The sequence below is a fragment of the Labeo rohita genome, chromosome 9 (genome assembly GCF_022985175.1).
Source record: "Labeo rohita strain BAU-BD-2019 chromosome 9, IGBB_LRoh.1.0, whole genome shotgun sequence".
NCBI classification, from domain to species: Eukaryota; Metazoa; Chordata; class Actinopteri; order Cypriniformes; family Cyprinidae; genus Labeo; species Labeo rohita.
Window position 1 is genome coordinate 4121262 of NC_066877.1, and position 15942 is coordinate 4137203.

The following is a 15942-nucleotide window of genomic DNA, read 5'->3' on the forward strand; positions in this document are numbered from 1 at the left end:
ACACAGTGATTGACAGGAGGGGGGCGGGGTCGTTATTCTCTCTAATCAGACCTCGACCTTCAATTACATTAATGTTTGTTCAGTCACTGTTAACGCCTGCTATAAACCTAATTTAATTATCATATTAAGAGAAAATAATGAAGATAAACTTCCTTGAAAAAAATGTCATAACACTGTAAAACAATTAAGTACTTAGTACAAAGCACATGTATATTCATGCATATTCACTGACATAAACTCACAGAACTAAAGCTGAATTATTATTGTGTTGTTGTTTTGATTTAAACAATTCAGTGATGAAATAAATAAGATCTAAACTGACGCTTGTTATAAACAGATCTATGATGCATCATGCAGCAGTTTGGTACCACTGGTGAATTTTACAAATGTGTGTTTTCATTCTGTAACAAACCCATAATTCATTAAAAGTGTTATTGTTTCTTGTCCAGAAATGTGTGTATGAATAAAAATCTAAGCAGACTGTCATAGTATGAGTTTGAGGGCAGCTATGTCCATCTGAGCAGGAGTTTTAAAGCTAGGTGTGAATGAAATTTAATGATGTTATTGAGTGTTTTCACAACATGTCATTGGTCGGCCATATTGGAGGCACGGAATTTAAACAATGCCACTGAACTGAACAGAACTTGCATATTTTGCTGATTATTGCTGCTGAAAATGGTCAATTATTGTCATGTTTTGGGCTGTACTAATCAGTCGGACCAGGAAAAACATTTGGAGCACTACAGACTGCCAAAAGTTATAACAAATCAAGAGAAGAGTGCAAAAAACTGTCTTGAGGAACAAAAGGTGTTTGTGCTTGGCCAAACTGAACCAGGATTTCCAGGGCAAGAATCTTGACAACACTTGTGTTTGTTCTTATCATTTCCAGCCAGGCAGGAGAAATATTAGGCTAATATCTTAATTAATACTGCTCGTACATATCTTTACCACCTATTAATTTGTAAGTTTGTCAAATTACTGTGCCCTTTCCGTCTTAGCCAGTCCTTCTCTATATGATTCAGCAGCTTCCACATATTTTTTTCTCCACGGACCGGTTACAGTTTGAAAATACTCTTGTGGACCGGGGATGGGGTTGGGTGGGGGGTTCTATTTTAGACAGTTATTATCTATTTTATTATATATTTTAGTCGGTTATTTTAGACATTGTTATCGGCATATGTTGAAGTAGATTCGTCTCTTGTCGTCTCTGAGAGAATATGCGCCGTTAATGCAGCTTCGTCAGTGTTTTTTACTTTCGCTTTCTGTATAGCGAATTGACTGAAGTTAAGACGTCCACCGGCATAACTAATGCGCAAAGTTTGCACGTTTCTTGTGTGATATCCATTGACTTGCCTTCAAACTCTCTATAAAATAGGGATGTAAAACTAAAGTTATATGTATTGAACTCCATCTCTGCATATTGTTATGAGTTTGAGTTAATTATAACGTTTATCTGGAAATGCAACGTGCATCATTTTATCAGATTTATGAGGTTAATCTTTTATTAAGCTTCACAGAAGAATACATCAATATCTTAATTTGCTAACGGTTTATTGATTTCAAAATAAAAGTTTAAACCCTTGCTTAGTTTACACGTTTTGATGTCGACATATTCAGGAAATTGCAGGGGCTGTAGCATTTCTTTAGTAAAGAAATGTCCAAATATTAAAGATTACATGGACATTTGAATTAAATGTTGTGTAGTCAATATTAAATATAGGATTAAGTGTAAAAACAATCATCAGGCCGTTAGTGGCCTCTGCAGTCATTTTTTATAATGCATAATTTATTTCATACCTTATTAATACCTTACAAAATTATGATTTTTGAGTGAACTATCCTTTGTTTACGTTAACCTCAAGGAAAACAAAATGCAATATGACCTCTTTAAGATTGTCAATCATTATCTTCTAGCTAAGGGAATGGAGAATCAGTAAAGCCACATGCACACAGGCACACCACACTGGGACAGTGCAAGGTAAGAGATCAAAGGTGAGTGGTAATAGCAGGGCAGCAGGGCAGAGGTCAAAGGTCAGCGCTGATGTAATACTTGTGTAGGATGTGTGTGTTGCTCAGACGGTGTAGACAGCAGAGAGAAATCCATGGTCTGGCGTTTGAGACGTGCAGAGAGCGACGTCTCCTCTGAGTCAGTAAAGAAACGCAGCACGCTGGCAGAGTGACGGCGAGTGAAACCCTCCCGCTGACCGCAGCGACAGCAGGAGACACACAACCACAGGTTAGCACACACACACACACACACACACACACACACACACACACTACTGCTCATACAAGGATAAACATACAACCCTACACACACACTGCGGCACACAAACACAAACATGATAACAGTCCATGATAAATAATGTACGCAAAAGTGACAGTCAAGTCATGTGAGCAGTACCTTGTCTAGAGGGTGTGGCTTGTCAATGCTGCGCTCTGATAGGCCGTTTCCAGAGTCAATGCTAATAAGAGAGCTGCGTGAGTCAGCGTACCGCACAGAGCTCACGGTCGGAGTGTGAGGGGAGGCTGACAAACACAAAACACATTAATGTACTCGACACATTAATCACTCTCAAATCATATTTCTCACAGAACAATAATCTGAATGTATTTACTTTAACCCTGTTAAGCCTGACATTGGAAATAATAGTCAAAAATCTAATTTTTCTAAAATTGGAAGTTTACAAGATGCCTAGTTGTTGATGACTAGTAATGATTGCATCATGTTGCAAAGCATTTTCAGTGAGGATAAACACATTGCTTGTTTCTGTAAAACTGTCAGATAGTGGCTGGTTAAGACGCTTTGTCTCACCTGTTCCTGAAATCACCCCAAGCACATCTTTATGCAGGCTGCTGTCCACTGGACTGGCCATATTTTTTGTAGGTGTCACCATGACATGATCATCACGGCCATTCTGGAATACAAAACACAAAGATAAGTCGGTTTCAAGAGTTACCTGTTACCAGATAAACTCTCTATATTTTGGTCACTTATTGTACTGTAATTCATATTTCACTACACATTTTGTAGCATGTTAGTATATGTTCATTTTTTTTGTTACTTTGAAAACTATACTTGCAACTACTACAAAAACTAACTATAAATACTAATTCAAACAACCTTATATTGATATTAAATTCTTGATAGATTGATACATAGAAATGTATAGATGGAAAATTGATAGAAAATTGATATAATTTAAGATGTATTACTTTATGTTCACTATTTTTTCAATGGATGTGTGAAGTTTGAGGTCAGTAAAACTGCTTTATGTTCTTAGAAGAACGCATTTATTTGTTCACATATATGGTAAATTAACCTTATTACAATTTTAAAAATTATCAAAATTTAAAATAACCAATAATTTGATGAACAAAAATATTAATTTCTTTCAAAAATATAATTTTACTGACCCCAAACTTCAAAAAGGTAGTGTAGACACATGCAGCTGGATTTGAGTGAGAATCAAAATTAAAATCAAAACAAAAAGAATCAAGACCATTTACATCAGAATCAAATCAAACGAAAAATTCAGTGCATCCAAAAAATTAAATCCAAATATTAAATGGTCTGACTCTGTATGACTTTCTTTCTTCTGAAAAACACACAAAAAGGTATTCTGAAAAATGTTTCATTTTGTTTATATGTTTATATGTGTCCTAAGCAACATTGAACTTTATTGACTTTCATTTTATGGACAAAAACACTGCTATTTAAAAAAAAATTTTCTTTGGCATTCTATAGAAGAAACTAAATCAGGTTTGGAACAGCATCATTTTCAGTGAACTATTTCTTTAAACCTACAACAAGCCTGCATTCCAGTAATATGTGCTTATATATGTCTGCAGCCTGAAATAAACACTAGGTGTCAGTCTTACAATGTTAGTCTGGTTGGTCACAGGAAGCACATCTGTAATGTTGAGCCTGTGGACGTTTTCCAGCAGCACACTGAACAGAGGCAGATACAGCGTAGCCAAGCGAGCCTGCTGACCCTGTAAAACATACAAAACATACATTTTATATTTAATAGATTCACAGTTGTGTTAGCACACATGCTCATACCAAAATAACACACAATACAGTACACACAACAACGCTCATTCACCTTGGAGGTGTAGCGATCGTCAAATGCGTGTTTGATCATCAGGTTCTTCAGCACCTGTACAGCGATCTGACGGATGTCTTTGAATTCTTGCATAGCTCCACCCACTTCCCTTAGCATTAGCCCCACCAGGAAGTGATTCTTACAGAAATCATCAGTTAAAGAGTAGTCCAGCTGAAGATCTGACAGAGACACAGAGAGAAGGATGTGAGTTCACTCCTGAACTACAGTAATGAAAACAACAGGCATATATATAAAAATCAAGAATTAAATCGGAATAGTCCACCCAATAATTTAGAGCAGTGCACATTCAAACAGTAAATCATCAAATCATTCTTTTTTCACATTTTTGTGACTGTGATGAATTTAAAAGTTTCAACTGAATGTAACCACCTTATATATTCAAGGTTTTCAAGACCTTGGGAATCTTGGCTTTGGAAAAAGTATAAATAAAAACACATTTATTTGTAGCTGCTTTAGCTTATTTTAATGTTCGTTCTGTCTTATTTTAACTCATTTAAGTAATCTTGAGGCCCTCTTGGATGTTTGCTGAAGGCCAGTGGATTAGAAGAAGGTGGCTATTGTAAAGGCCATAATAAAATATACTAATTATGCTAAAATTTGAGAGATATCATCCTTCAATTCAGTCCAATTTGATTTAACAAGGTCTTTGACTATAATGTGTTTCTGATCTTCTCCTTGATTACAGATCACCTTGAAAGCGCTGGATTCGGCTCTTCCCGAACGGCATGGGCAGATTGAGAGGAACGTAGTGCTCATGATTACAGACCACCTTCAGAAACTCAAACTTAAACTCATACAACGTCTGAGTGAGAAAGAAAAAGGAGAGAGAGAGGTTTCAGGTTGCATCACGGGAAATCTTTTAGAAATGGAATATATATTTAAAAAAAATCCTAATCTCATATATAGTTGTTAATAGAGATATACAAGTAGAAGCAAATTACTTTTGTATCTCCAGGCATAAAGCAGTTCATGTAGTTGTTGATCTGTTTGAAGACGAACCCTCTGTCCATGAAGGTGAAACAGCGCTGGTGAAAACAAGCAATGGTAGAGTTTACTGACTCATTCAAGATTCTGCATGTGTCTTTAATCATCAAACCAGTGTTGTTACTGTTAACTAAAACCAAAACTGCAATAAAAATAAAGCTGAATAACATAAATTAATACAAATGACTTAAACTTAAAACGAAAACTGAAAAAATAACGCTGCCTCAAAATAATGTACAACAGGTTCATTTTATTGTAAAGATGTGTAATTCAAACTATTGACCGCTTCACATAACCAAACTAGAGTGCTTTTGTGAGAGCTTTGGTTTGTGGTTGATGTAAACTAAATTCACAAATTATCTGCTATCAATGAAGTACATTTTGCTTGAATATATCACCAATAGTTTAGTTGCAACTACACTGTAAAAAAAACAATTTGTTGAGTCAACTTTAAATAATTTGTAATCTGGCTGCCTTAAAATTTTAAGTTCAGTCAACTCAAAAAAAAGTTTATTCAACTTGAAATGTTAAATTATACTAAGTGACAACTTAGATATTTGAGTTGAATCAACTTAAAATTTTAAGGCAGCTGGGTTACTTACCCATCTGTTAAATTTAGCAAACACAAACATCTAAATTGTTACTTAGCACAACTTAACATTTCAAGTTTACTAAACTTATTTTAGTTGACTGAACTTAAAATTAAGGCAGCAGGGTAACAAATTATTTTAAGCTGACTCAACAAATTGTGTTTTTTATTTTTTACAGTGTACAGTACAAATAAAATCAAAACAAAAGAAACAGTGTACATGATTTCTAACTTTCAGATCTCGAGCCTTTCAAGCAACACAAGATGTGAAAGCAGATTAGCAGATCGGCTCACCGGGTTTGCCAGGTTTTAACAACAAAACCCGCCCAATCACGTTTTGAAGGGGGTTCAATGCTAAAAAACGTGTTCTTTGGAGGGGGTTCTCCTGGTAAAATTAGCATTGCAGGGGTTAAGTATTATGTTAGTGGGGTTGCTTCAACCCACAGACATGAAAAGCAACCCGTGGCTACAGCAGCCCGATTCTGCGGGAAAACCACAGGCTTGGCAACACTGCGACTCACCTTGATGAAAACAGCGAGGCTGTGATTGGCATTTCGTGTTGCGTCCAGGTTTTCTTTGTATTTCTGTGTGATATGAGGCATCAGCATGGTCACCAAGGTCTCCACGGAGTGATAGAATGAAGCTGAGAAACGCTGGTTCCTTGACACCTTAAGGACAAGGTAGGGATTAAATCATGGGGATTATTTTTCAATTGTCAAGAAAACACAACAGATTTTTGCTTTTGTGAGTATAGACATGAACTTATGAAGAAGTTCAGAAATAAACTACATTTTGATATTTTCAGAAGAACACACATGTGGTGTTTGTCCATACAAGAACATCCTGTGATGTTAACTCAAACTCACCTTGGCTTTGCCTGTCTCAATCAGGTACTGAGCCATAGACTTGACTAAGACCTCAAAGAAATACCAGGAGTACTAGAGGAGACAGAATACAGATTGAAGACAATATACAGTATCTATAACACAAGCAAAAGCCACTAAACCATGAACAGTCCCTTACAAGTTTACTTACAAGTGAAGAGTTCCAATGCAAAAGCCTCTAAAAGCCATCTTGGTCAAAAATGAGATAATGATACTGAGTGAATGCTCCTGACACATAGTTTATGTTCATCGAGTACTTTCACGTCAAATGCCCTAAATCCCAACCCTTAACCCATTCAGAAGTACCAGTACTTACATAGAAACCTATACATAGTAACTAGAAAGAAATGATAATTTTAATGAAAAACGTTAGACTTAGATGCTTTTGCATCTGAACTCTTCAAGTATACTTATTTCAAACTAAAAATAAGATTTTTACACATTTTCACGTTAATTTTCATGTATGTATGTATGTATATATTTATTTTTATTTATTTTTTTTTTCAATTTTTTTTGATAAAGTAGCATATTAAATACATTTTCCCCAAACATATTGGCTACTTTTAGATTTTTAGTGTGTAAAATATATGCTGGAGTACTATCCAATAAACTTTCATGGTAAGTTTATAATAAGTCAACTTTAGGATGAAAAAACTTAAAGCAAATAGGACTGAAATTCAACCTGATCTTTTTTTTTTTTTTTTTTGAATAAACAGACCAACATTTGACTGATTTTATCAACAATTCCTGCAAGGTTTAAGTAAACATACATTTAAATTACAGCTGTGTATTCAAAGTATACACTTAAAAACATACTTTTCTGAACTAAAAATTGGGCCAATTTTGACCTGGGAAGTTTTGAAATAGTACACATGTAACTATACTACCAGTACATTGATTTTAGTATTCTACATAACTTAATAAGAAAAACTGGAAGTCTACTTCTTGTGAGGGGTGCTGAATCTGATTCACTAGTTGTACCTTCAGCAGTTTGTTGCTGGTGAGGAAGTCAGTCGAGGGTTTCAGGATGGAAGTCACGGCTTTTGCCAGCTCCTCATGAACAGTTTTACCATTGGTTAAGTTAATCTCAGCCTTCAAAACATACTACTCAAAAACAAAACGTGGGAAAACAAGAATGCTGATTACACAGGGTTACAATTAAAATTAATTGTTTTACATCACAAATCAATGTGACATGTCATGATGCAGCTCACCTTTACATAAGAACGCAAGTAATGTTCCAGACCCTCTTCATGACACTGAGCCACAACATGGACCATCACCCTGATGAAAGGAGAGATAAAATGTCAGACAAAATGAGTACCAGGGTTATTATCATTAACTATCAACAAAACATAGAAAAATAATAAAATAAAATAACAGAGGTAGAACTGCAATAAAAAGAAATTAAACCTAAATTAATAAATAATAATAATAATAATAATAATAATAATAATAATAATAATAAACTAACCCTAACTCAAAATATTAATAAAAACTATGATTAGTATATAAATCATACTAAAATAACACTGTAACAGGTGCACTACAGCAGATGAAAGCTGCTCAGCACAGACCTGGTGACGTTCACCGCAACATCTTCCTGACTGGAGATGGTGAGCACACGAAACAGCTGGTTCAGTATGGTGGGGAGGAACTTTACCATCACATGAGCCTCCATGGCATGCAGACTCTAAAGGACGAAAGAGATGGATCTGATTTCAGGATGAGATGGGTGAGAAATGCCTGCCTAAGCAAAAAAAAAAAAAAAAAAAAAAAAAAACGTCCAGGCCTCAAACATCCTCAGGAAGAACAAACAAGAAGTACCTTCAGGTATTTGATCAGTTCTCCTCCTGATTGGCCTGTGGATTCAATACTCTGGCAGTGATGGAAGAAGTTATGCAGATGTTGATCCTAATGAGAAGGAAAAGGTAAAAAATAAGAACTAGTGAATGCTTAATATCATATTTTGTATCTCTTAACTATGTGAAAATCCAAGATGTGTAAGGTGGACCCTTCATACCTGTGTGTATACAGTGGACACCAGCTGTGTGGAGACTTTAAGCAATGGCCTCCCACCATCCACCCACTTCACCTCTTGACCAGTGTGCTGCTGTAACACACACACACACATTTACTTAATGCACAGGAAACATGGATTAGAAAGGGCCTTTAACCAGCTGAACTCTTTAAAAGGGAACTCCACTTGCAAAAAACAATTCACAAATAATTTACTCACCCCCTTGTCATCCAAGGTGTTGATGTCTTTCTGTCTTCATTTGTGAAGAAATTATGTGTTTTGAGGAAAACATTTCAGGATTTTTCTCCATATAATGAACTTCATTGGTGCCCCGATTTTGAACTTCCAAAATGTAGTTTAAATGCAGACTCAAAAGGCTCTCAATGATCCCAGCCGAGGAAGAAGGGTCTTATCTAGCGAAACAATCAGTCATTTTTTAAAGAATTTTTTTTATATACTTTTTAAACACAAAAGCTTGTGTAGCACAGGCTCTGGGATGCGTGTTCACAATGCTACGTACTATTGAATCATGTCGAAAGGTCACGCGGAACCACAGACCCAGTGTTTACAAAGCGAACACGCAAAGACTAAGAAAGTGCAAGTAAGTCAAACGTTGTTTACAAACAAAAAGGTACAACGATGTCCTCCAAGATGGAGTTTTTTGTCATACTCAGTACACAGACGATGAACTTACACGTGATTCGTAGTAGCGATGGGAGATTCGGATCATTTTATCGACTCGGACCTTTGAGTCTCGTTCAGCAAAATGAACGTTTTTTTTTTTTTCAGAGTCATTTCGTTAATTTTAGCAAATATAATTCAAATGTTACGTGTTTCTTCCCTAACACATCTACTGCTTACACAAACGTTGATACACTACAAACAAGACAAAACTATAATGCTATAAGAAACAGAAAAGATTAATTCATTGTTTACCTGGGTCTTTAGTCTATGATTAGCTCACCTCACCTATTATCTGACAAGTTTTCAGGTTTGAGTCGTTTGTTCATCATGTGACAGCCCCATAAGATGAACGAACAACTCGAAAAACCCGAAGACTCGAAACAGGTGAACTAATTCCAGTAAAGAACCTAATAGGATGTTGCGCATGCACGACTGAACGAATCACTCCCCGAGATGACTCGTTCTTCCGAGTCACACTGAAGATTCGTTCAAAATAAAAGAATCGTTCAAGAACGACCAATTACTAATTCATAGCAACGTGGACGCCTGTGCTACACCAGCTTTTGTGCTTAAAAAGTACACAAATTGTTATTTTTCGAAAGAAAATGGCCGATCGTTTCACTAGATAAGACCCTTCTTCCTCGGCTGGGATCGTTTAGAGCCTTTGAAGCTGCATTTAAACTACATTTTGGAAGCTCAAAATCGGGGCACCAATGAAGTCCATTATAAAGAGAAGAAAATGCTTTCCTCAAAAAACATAATTTCTTTAAGACTGAAGACAGAAAGACATGAACATCTTGGATGACAAGGGGGTGAGTCAATTATTTGTAAATCGTTGTTCTGGAAGTGGAGTTCTCCTTTAAGCCAGGGTTTACCAAAACCATGAACCCCTGGAGGTTTGGTAAGGAACTGCAAGACATTTGTAAGTTGATGAAAAGCTATTTATGAAATGAAAAATTTTAAATGAAAATAAATAAATAATTTTAAAATAAAACATTCATAATATTACACTCTCAACACAACAAACAAAACATAACAAAACACAAAATTAAAACAAAACAACATATTACAACAAAACAAAACAACAAAAAAGCAAAACATAAAAACAAACAAAGCAACAAAATAAAAACACACACAAGAAAACACCACAAAACAACCTAATACAACAAAACAAAAACACAACACAATCAAGCCCGGATTAACCATACGGGCAACTGGGCAATTGCCCAGGGGCCCACGACATCTAAAGGGCCCAGGACAGCAACGGCACGAGCAAAATATACTGTATCTGTAATCTCCCGCTTTATATTTAACAAAATGTCCACCCGGGCTTTTGCGCTGCACAGAGATATGCTGCGCTGCCTATGACTTTGAACGTGAGTTGAGAGCGGTTGAGAGTCAGTCTCATGTGGACTGACCAATGAAGAGAGGGCCTCAAGTTAAGACCCTCTCCTCATTGGTCAGTCCGCATGAGGTGGGTCAAAGCTTACGCCGAGCCCGAGCGCGTTACGTGACGTCAGGCGTTGCTACAACAGAAAAAAATGGAGAAGCTAAGTGGGAGCGCGAAGCGAAAATTAAAAAAGGAAAAGGACATCAGAAACGCTGAAAATTTAAAGTATATACCTATATACTCAAATTCAAACATGCACTTCCTCATTATTTAGGACTAAAGTTGTGTGTTTTGCCAGATTATATAGCATTTATTTTATCTTGTCTTCTTCAGAGAAATTGTTTTGTGTATTTAGTATTGTGTAGTGTATTTATGTAGCACTAAAACGTTTAACTGGTTAATTGTGCTATAACATGTTGTTGTTCTATTTTAAAACAAGTTAAATGAGCTTAGGATCAAAATGTTTATGATCAAATAGTGATACTGCATTTTATTTTTTTATTTTTTCCTTGAGGTGCCAGCTTTATGAAAATGCTGTAAATTGTTGTGGAGGGATAACTGGCAGATTTCAAATTGTTTGTGTTGGACTAATAACTTGATTGCCTTGTCTTCTGTGATAGCTCTATCAATTCCAAACATTTCTATTGGGAATAAGTGTTGTTAAATAAACGATGGTTTGAAAGTGGTTGCTTATCTATTCATTTTTTGTGAAAATGGAGGATACTTCCCTCCCTCTCAATGTAGTGGGTCAATTTTACCAGATTATACACAGATGCTGATGTGTTTTGTTTTCATAGCATCATATGTGAGTAAATGTCTTTGATAGGGGACATAGTAGTGCATTTGTAGTTCTATGAACATTTAAATATTTGTAAATCAAAATATGATGACAGTTAGGATTTGAAGTATTGAGTATATTTACTGTATATTACAGTAATATATTCTATATATGACCATATTATGGTGATCCTGGGGTGGTGATGCTGGGGCCCTTGAATATTGTTGCCCAGGGTACAACAAAGTGTTAATCTGGCCCTGAACACAATGCAACAAAACAAACAAACAAAAACACACACAAAAGAAAACAAAAAACAAAACGAAACAAAAAAAAAAAAATCAGTGTTTCTCTCACCTTGCTGCTGTTCTCCTGGTAACTCAGGTAACCTGATGGCAGGTTTGCAGCCACTGCCACCTGCTGTTCGTTCATAATGACTCTGCCATCCTTCAGCAAAGGGAGCCATGCATAACCCACTACAGACACACACAAAACACAACACAGAAACAGAACGAGCATGTAAAAAACGGGGTCCCTGGAAATGGCAGAGGCTTTTAAAACGTCAAACTTCAAAAGGTTTTATGTGAATGTGTGTCTCACCTTGTGTCTCCACCTGTTCTCGTCTCTTAGTGCTGGCTTTGCTGTTGCTGTCACAGCTGATGTGATAGAGAGTGAACAGAAGATGATGTCTGTCCGTCAGTTGAGCCGGCAACTCTATCTTAAACTGGACACATTAAAAACGAGCGTTGAAACACACAAACAATGCAAGAGGTTGATCATAAGCACTGGAAACACACAAACATATAGAGCTGTGAAGCTCAGAAGTAAATGTCTCACCTCTTCATAAAACTCTGGATTCTGTTGGTGGTGTAAGACGGCAGCAAACACTTTCTTACAGAACAGATGTCCTCCTGGACGCCCGTATATACACTGACAAAACAGACAGCAGACAGCTATCAGATTACTTGTAGATGCACAAATTAACTAAATCACTTGGTGAAAGTTTAGACTCATTTTTGAGACAAATCTCTTATGCTCAACAAAGTGGCATACTTTGATCAAAATTCAGTAAAACAGTACTATTGTGAAATATTATTGCAATTGCAATTTACTATTGTAATATATTTTAAAATGTAATTCATTCCTGTGATGCAAAGCTGAATTTTCAGCATCATTACTATCAAAAACCCTCAGAATCTTGACAGGTAGTGTACATATTGAACCTGTTATATGGCAAAATATGGCTTGTCTGGAGGTCTGTGGTAAAATCACAACAAGCTCTGACTGAGCATTTGTGTGACATTACCTTTAGTGGGACAGCGTCCTCTTCATCCGAATCTCTGAATTCCAGACAAAGAGCAATGTTTCTGGCCTGGAATCACAAGAGACATGAACTTGAAATACACTCAGCTGACTCCTCTAGCTGTACAATATATCCAACATATTGCCCAACACACATTTACTATGTGAGATCTGGGTGTTTTAAACAGAATTTTACAGAACCTATTAGTATAACGTTAGTTCTGGGATCAGCACCAGGATTTCCAAGGTAACCGCAGGGGAATCATGAGTTGATAAAAAGCTAATGATGATTTGAATCATAAAAAAGTAAAATAAAAATGATAAAATCAAAATAAATATCAAAATTAAACACTTAAAATCTGTTTACCGACATGTCATGTCACCATTAAACAATATGAGAGAACTGTGAACATGTAATGGACTGATATGGTGCCCTGATTTTGAACTTCTGAAATGCAGTTTAAATGCGGCTTCAAACGATCCCAAATGCGGTTGTAAACGATCCCAGCCGAGGAAGAAGGGTTTTATCTAGTGAAACGATCGGTTATTTTCATAAAAATAATACAATTTATGTACTTTTTAATGTCAAATGCACATCTTATCTCACTCTGCCTAAACTGTTTTTCCGGTTCATGACAGTTAGTTTATGTTGAAAAGCTCCCATCTCATGTTCTCCCTCAACTTCAAAATCATCCTATATTGCTGTTTTAGAAGAAAAAGTATTTACATTGTATTTTTTTATGTAAATAACCAATCGTTACGCTAGATAAGACCCTTCTTTCTTGACTGGGATCGTTTACAACCACATGTGGGATTGTTTGAAGCCACATTTAAACTGCATTTTGGACATTCAAAATCGGGGCACCATATCAGTCCATTACATATAGAAAAATTCTGAAATGTTTTCCTCAAAAAACATAATTTCTTTACGACTGAAGAAAGAAAGACATGAACATCTTGGATGACAATGGGGTGAGTACATTATATGTGAATCTTTGTTTTGGAAGTCTTCTCCTTTAAATATTAAAGAGTTAGTTCACCCAAAAATAAAAATTCAAAAGTCATTAATTACTCACCCTCATGTCGCCCAAACCCATAAGACCTTTAATCATCTTCAGAACACAAATTAAGATATTTCTCATGAAATCCGAGAGATTTCTGAACCTCCATAGACAGCAATGCAACTGACACATTCAGGGCCCAGAAAGGTAGTAAGGACATCATTAAAATATCAGAAACATTCATTATTATTATTATTTTTTTTGTTTGTTTGTTTTCCTTCATTATTTTAAGTATTCTCTTAGCTTCATAAAATTACAGTTGAGCCACTGATGTCACATGAACTATTGTCCTTACTTCCTTTCTGCCTTGAATGTGGTAGTTGTGTTGATGTCTATGCAGGTTTAGAAAGCTCTCGGATTTTATTAAAAATATCTTATTTTGTGTTCCATAGATGAACGAAGGTCTTACGGGTTTGGAACGACATAAGGATGAGCAATTAATGACAGAATTTGTTATATTAGGGTGAACTATCCCTTTAACTTAAAATTTAAGGGGACTTCAAGTAAATATTTTCAGTGGGGATCAATGGGGTTCGAATGACAATTCCCAAAGTTTGTGAATCTCTGCTATAGCACATATTCACGATAAAAATTTGAAGCTGGTGTCTCCATCCTGTATTTAAGCCAAATTGTTTTGGATGCAGCCTTCCACTTTGAATGATTTATTCTTGAGGTACATCAAATTTTTTCCCTCTCCATATTTGATGGCAACAGAAAAGCACTAGTGTCCTAAAGCTTGTTAGACTTGTCAGATTTTCCTAATGTCTCATTACACTTGTTAAAACCTGTGGTTTCCACTGCATATGTTTAAATATTCAAAAGAATGATCGATTTCTGCATTTTCCCCATTATGATCTTAGCACGGGTCTCAAACTTCTGGAGGACCACAAAGCTAAAGCTACAGGTACAGTATGTGTGTTGGAGCACGGTTATAACTAATGTTGCATTCCATTTGTACTCAGAAGTTGGAAATTCCGGTTCCCAGTAGGAACTTTTAACTGGAACGTCTCCTTACGTCAGAGTTTCTGCTCAGAAAATAGAAGGAACTGCAACAACACCGACTTCAAGACTCAAAATGGCTGCTCAGTGCATCAGCATTTGTAAAACAGTGGTAATATTTTGTATTTTAGCACTTCTGTTTGTTTGTGAGTCAGTGGTACACACAGTACTATCCAACCTCTATCTGTGGACATGATGTGTTTTTATTGACTGGTATTGCTAACAACCCTGCTAAAAACAACAACAGAAACCATCACAGAAATTCTAATGGCTTCCATTTCAAATATCATTATGAATACTATAAACAATCAACCATTAACCACTGAAACCATTAAAAATGGTTTCCTGTATGGTGTTTTGGGACATAATCCATCAGGATTTAGTGGGTTTTAAAAAGCCACCATTAAAAGCCATTTCTATTAAAACCAATACAATTCCCATTATAACCAGCAAAACCATTACAAGTTCTGTGATGGTTTTTATAGTTTTATAGTTTTTTCAGTAGGGAATGGATGTGTCCATCTTGGCTTTCCATCTTGGACTTGTGCACACAGCATAAACACAATAGGACTGTGGCCCTCCAAAATTTTGACACCCCTGCCCTATAGAAAAGGAAGCCTAAACTGTGAGTTTAATGTTGAGCAACATGTTACCTTGGTGAAGGTCTTCTGGCTGTCGTATTTGAGATGTCTTGGATACACGTACAGGTGATTGTTGTAAATTGTGAAAGGCTGGGAGCATTTGGCGATAGACGGCACAAACTCCTCCACTTCAAACACCATCTTGCTCCAGTCCGTAGCTTCCGTGTGACGAAGAGGAAGATAGGAGGGCGTGACACAGTCTGCACACACACACAAAAGATCAACCAGTCAGTGAGAAGCAGCAGGTAGACAACCTGAAACAATCCATACATCAAAAAAATGTGTTTGATGCAAAAAGACATTTAGAAATGCATATGGAAGCCTTACTAGTGAGATCTGGTGCGACATTATCAACCGTAACGTCCAAATTACCCAGAATCACAGGCAACTTGGCCATCTTTTCTGGCCTGAGAGAAGAGAAAGCACGGAGGAGGGAAAATAAACAAGCGTGAGCGCCTGACGGAGACGGAGAGAGGCTATTCT

At 36.3% G+C, this 15942-nt stretch overlaps 1 protein-coding gene across 4 annotated transcripts in view; it reads right to left on the reverse strand.

Moving 5' to 3' along the window:
- zmp:0000001200 (dedicator of cytokinesis protein 9) overlaps positions 1–15942 on the reverse strand; it is a 105564-nt gene that overhangs the window by 20808 nt on the left and 68814 nt on the right. For 2 of the 4 annotated variants that reach the window (XM_051118900.1, XM_051118902.1), the window contains exons 16-34: positions 15787–15866; positions 15472–15659; positions 12763–12828; positions 12294–12386; positions 12057–12180; positions 11814–11932; positions 8611–8697; positions 8415–8501; positions 8165–8280; positions 7802–7871; positions 7569–7691; positions 6570–6641; positions 6225–6371; positions 5072–5155; positions 4821–4932; positions 4110–4288; positions 3883–3996; positions 2816–2918; positions 2405–2529 (exon numbers count right to left, since the gene is read on the reverse strand). In XM_051118900.1, coding sequence (XP_050974857.1) covers positions 2405–2529; positions 2816–2918; positions 3883–3996; positions 4110–4288; positions 4821–4932; positions 5072–5155; positions 6225–6371; positions 6570–6641; positions 7569–7691; positions 7802–7871; positions 8165–8280; positions 8415–8501; positions 8611–8697; positions 11814–11932; positions 12057–12180; positions 12294–12386; positions 12763–12828; positions 15472–15659; positions 15787–15866 — 2089 coding nt within the window. Of the gene's footprint in view, positions 1–2404; positions 2530–2815; positions 2919–3882; positions 3997–4109; positions 4289–4820; positions 4933–5071; positions 5156–6224; positions 6372–6569; positions 6642–7568; positions 7692–7801; positions 7872–8164; positions 8281–8414; positions 8502–8610; positions 8701–11813; positions 11933–12056; positions 12181–12293; positions 12387–12762; positions 12829–15471; positions 15660–15786; positions 15867–15942 lie in introns of all 4 variants that reach the window. The other 2 variants (XM_051118899.1, XM_051118901.1) reach the window with 1 other exon arrangement.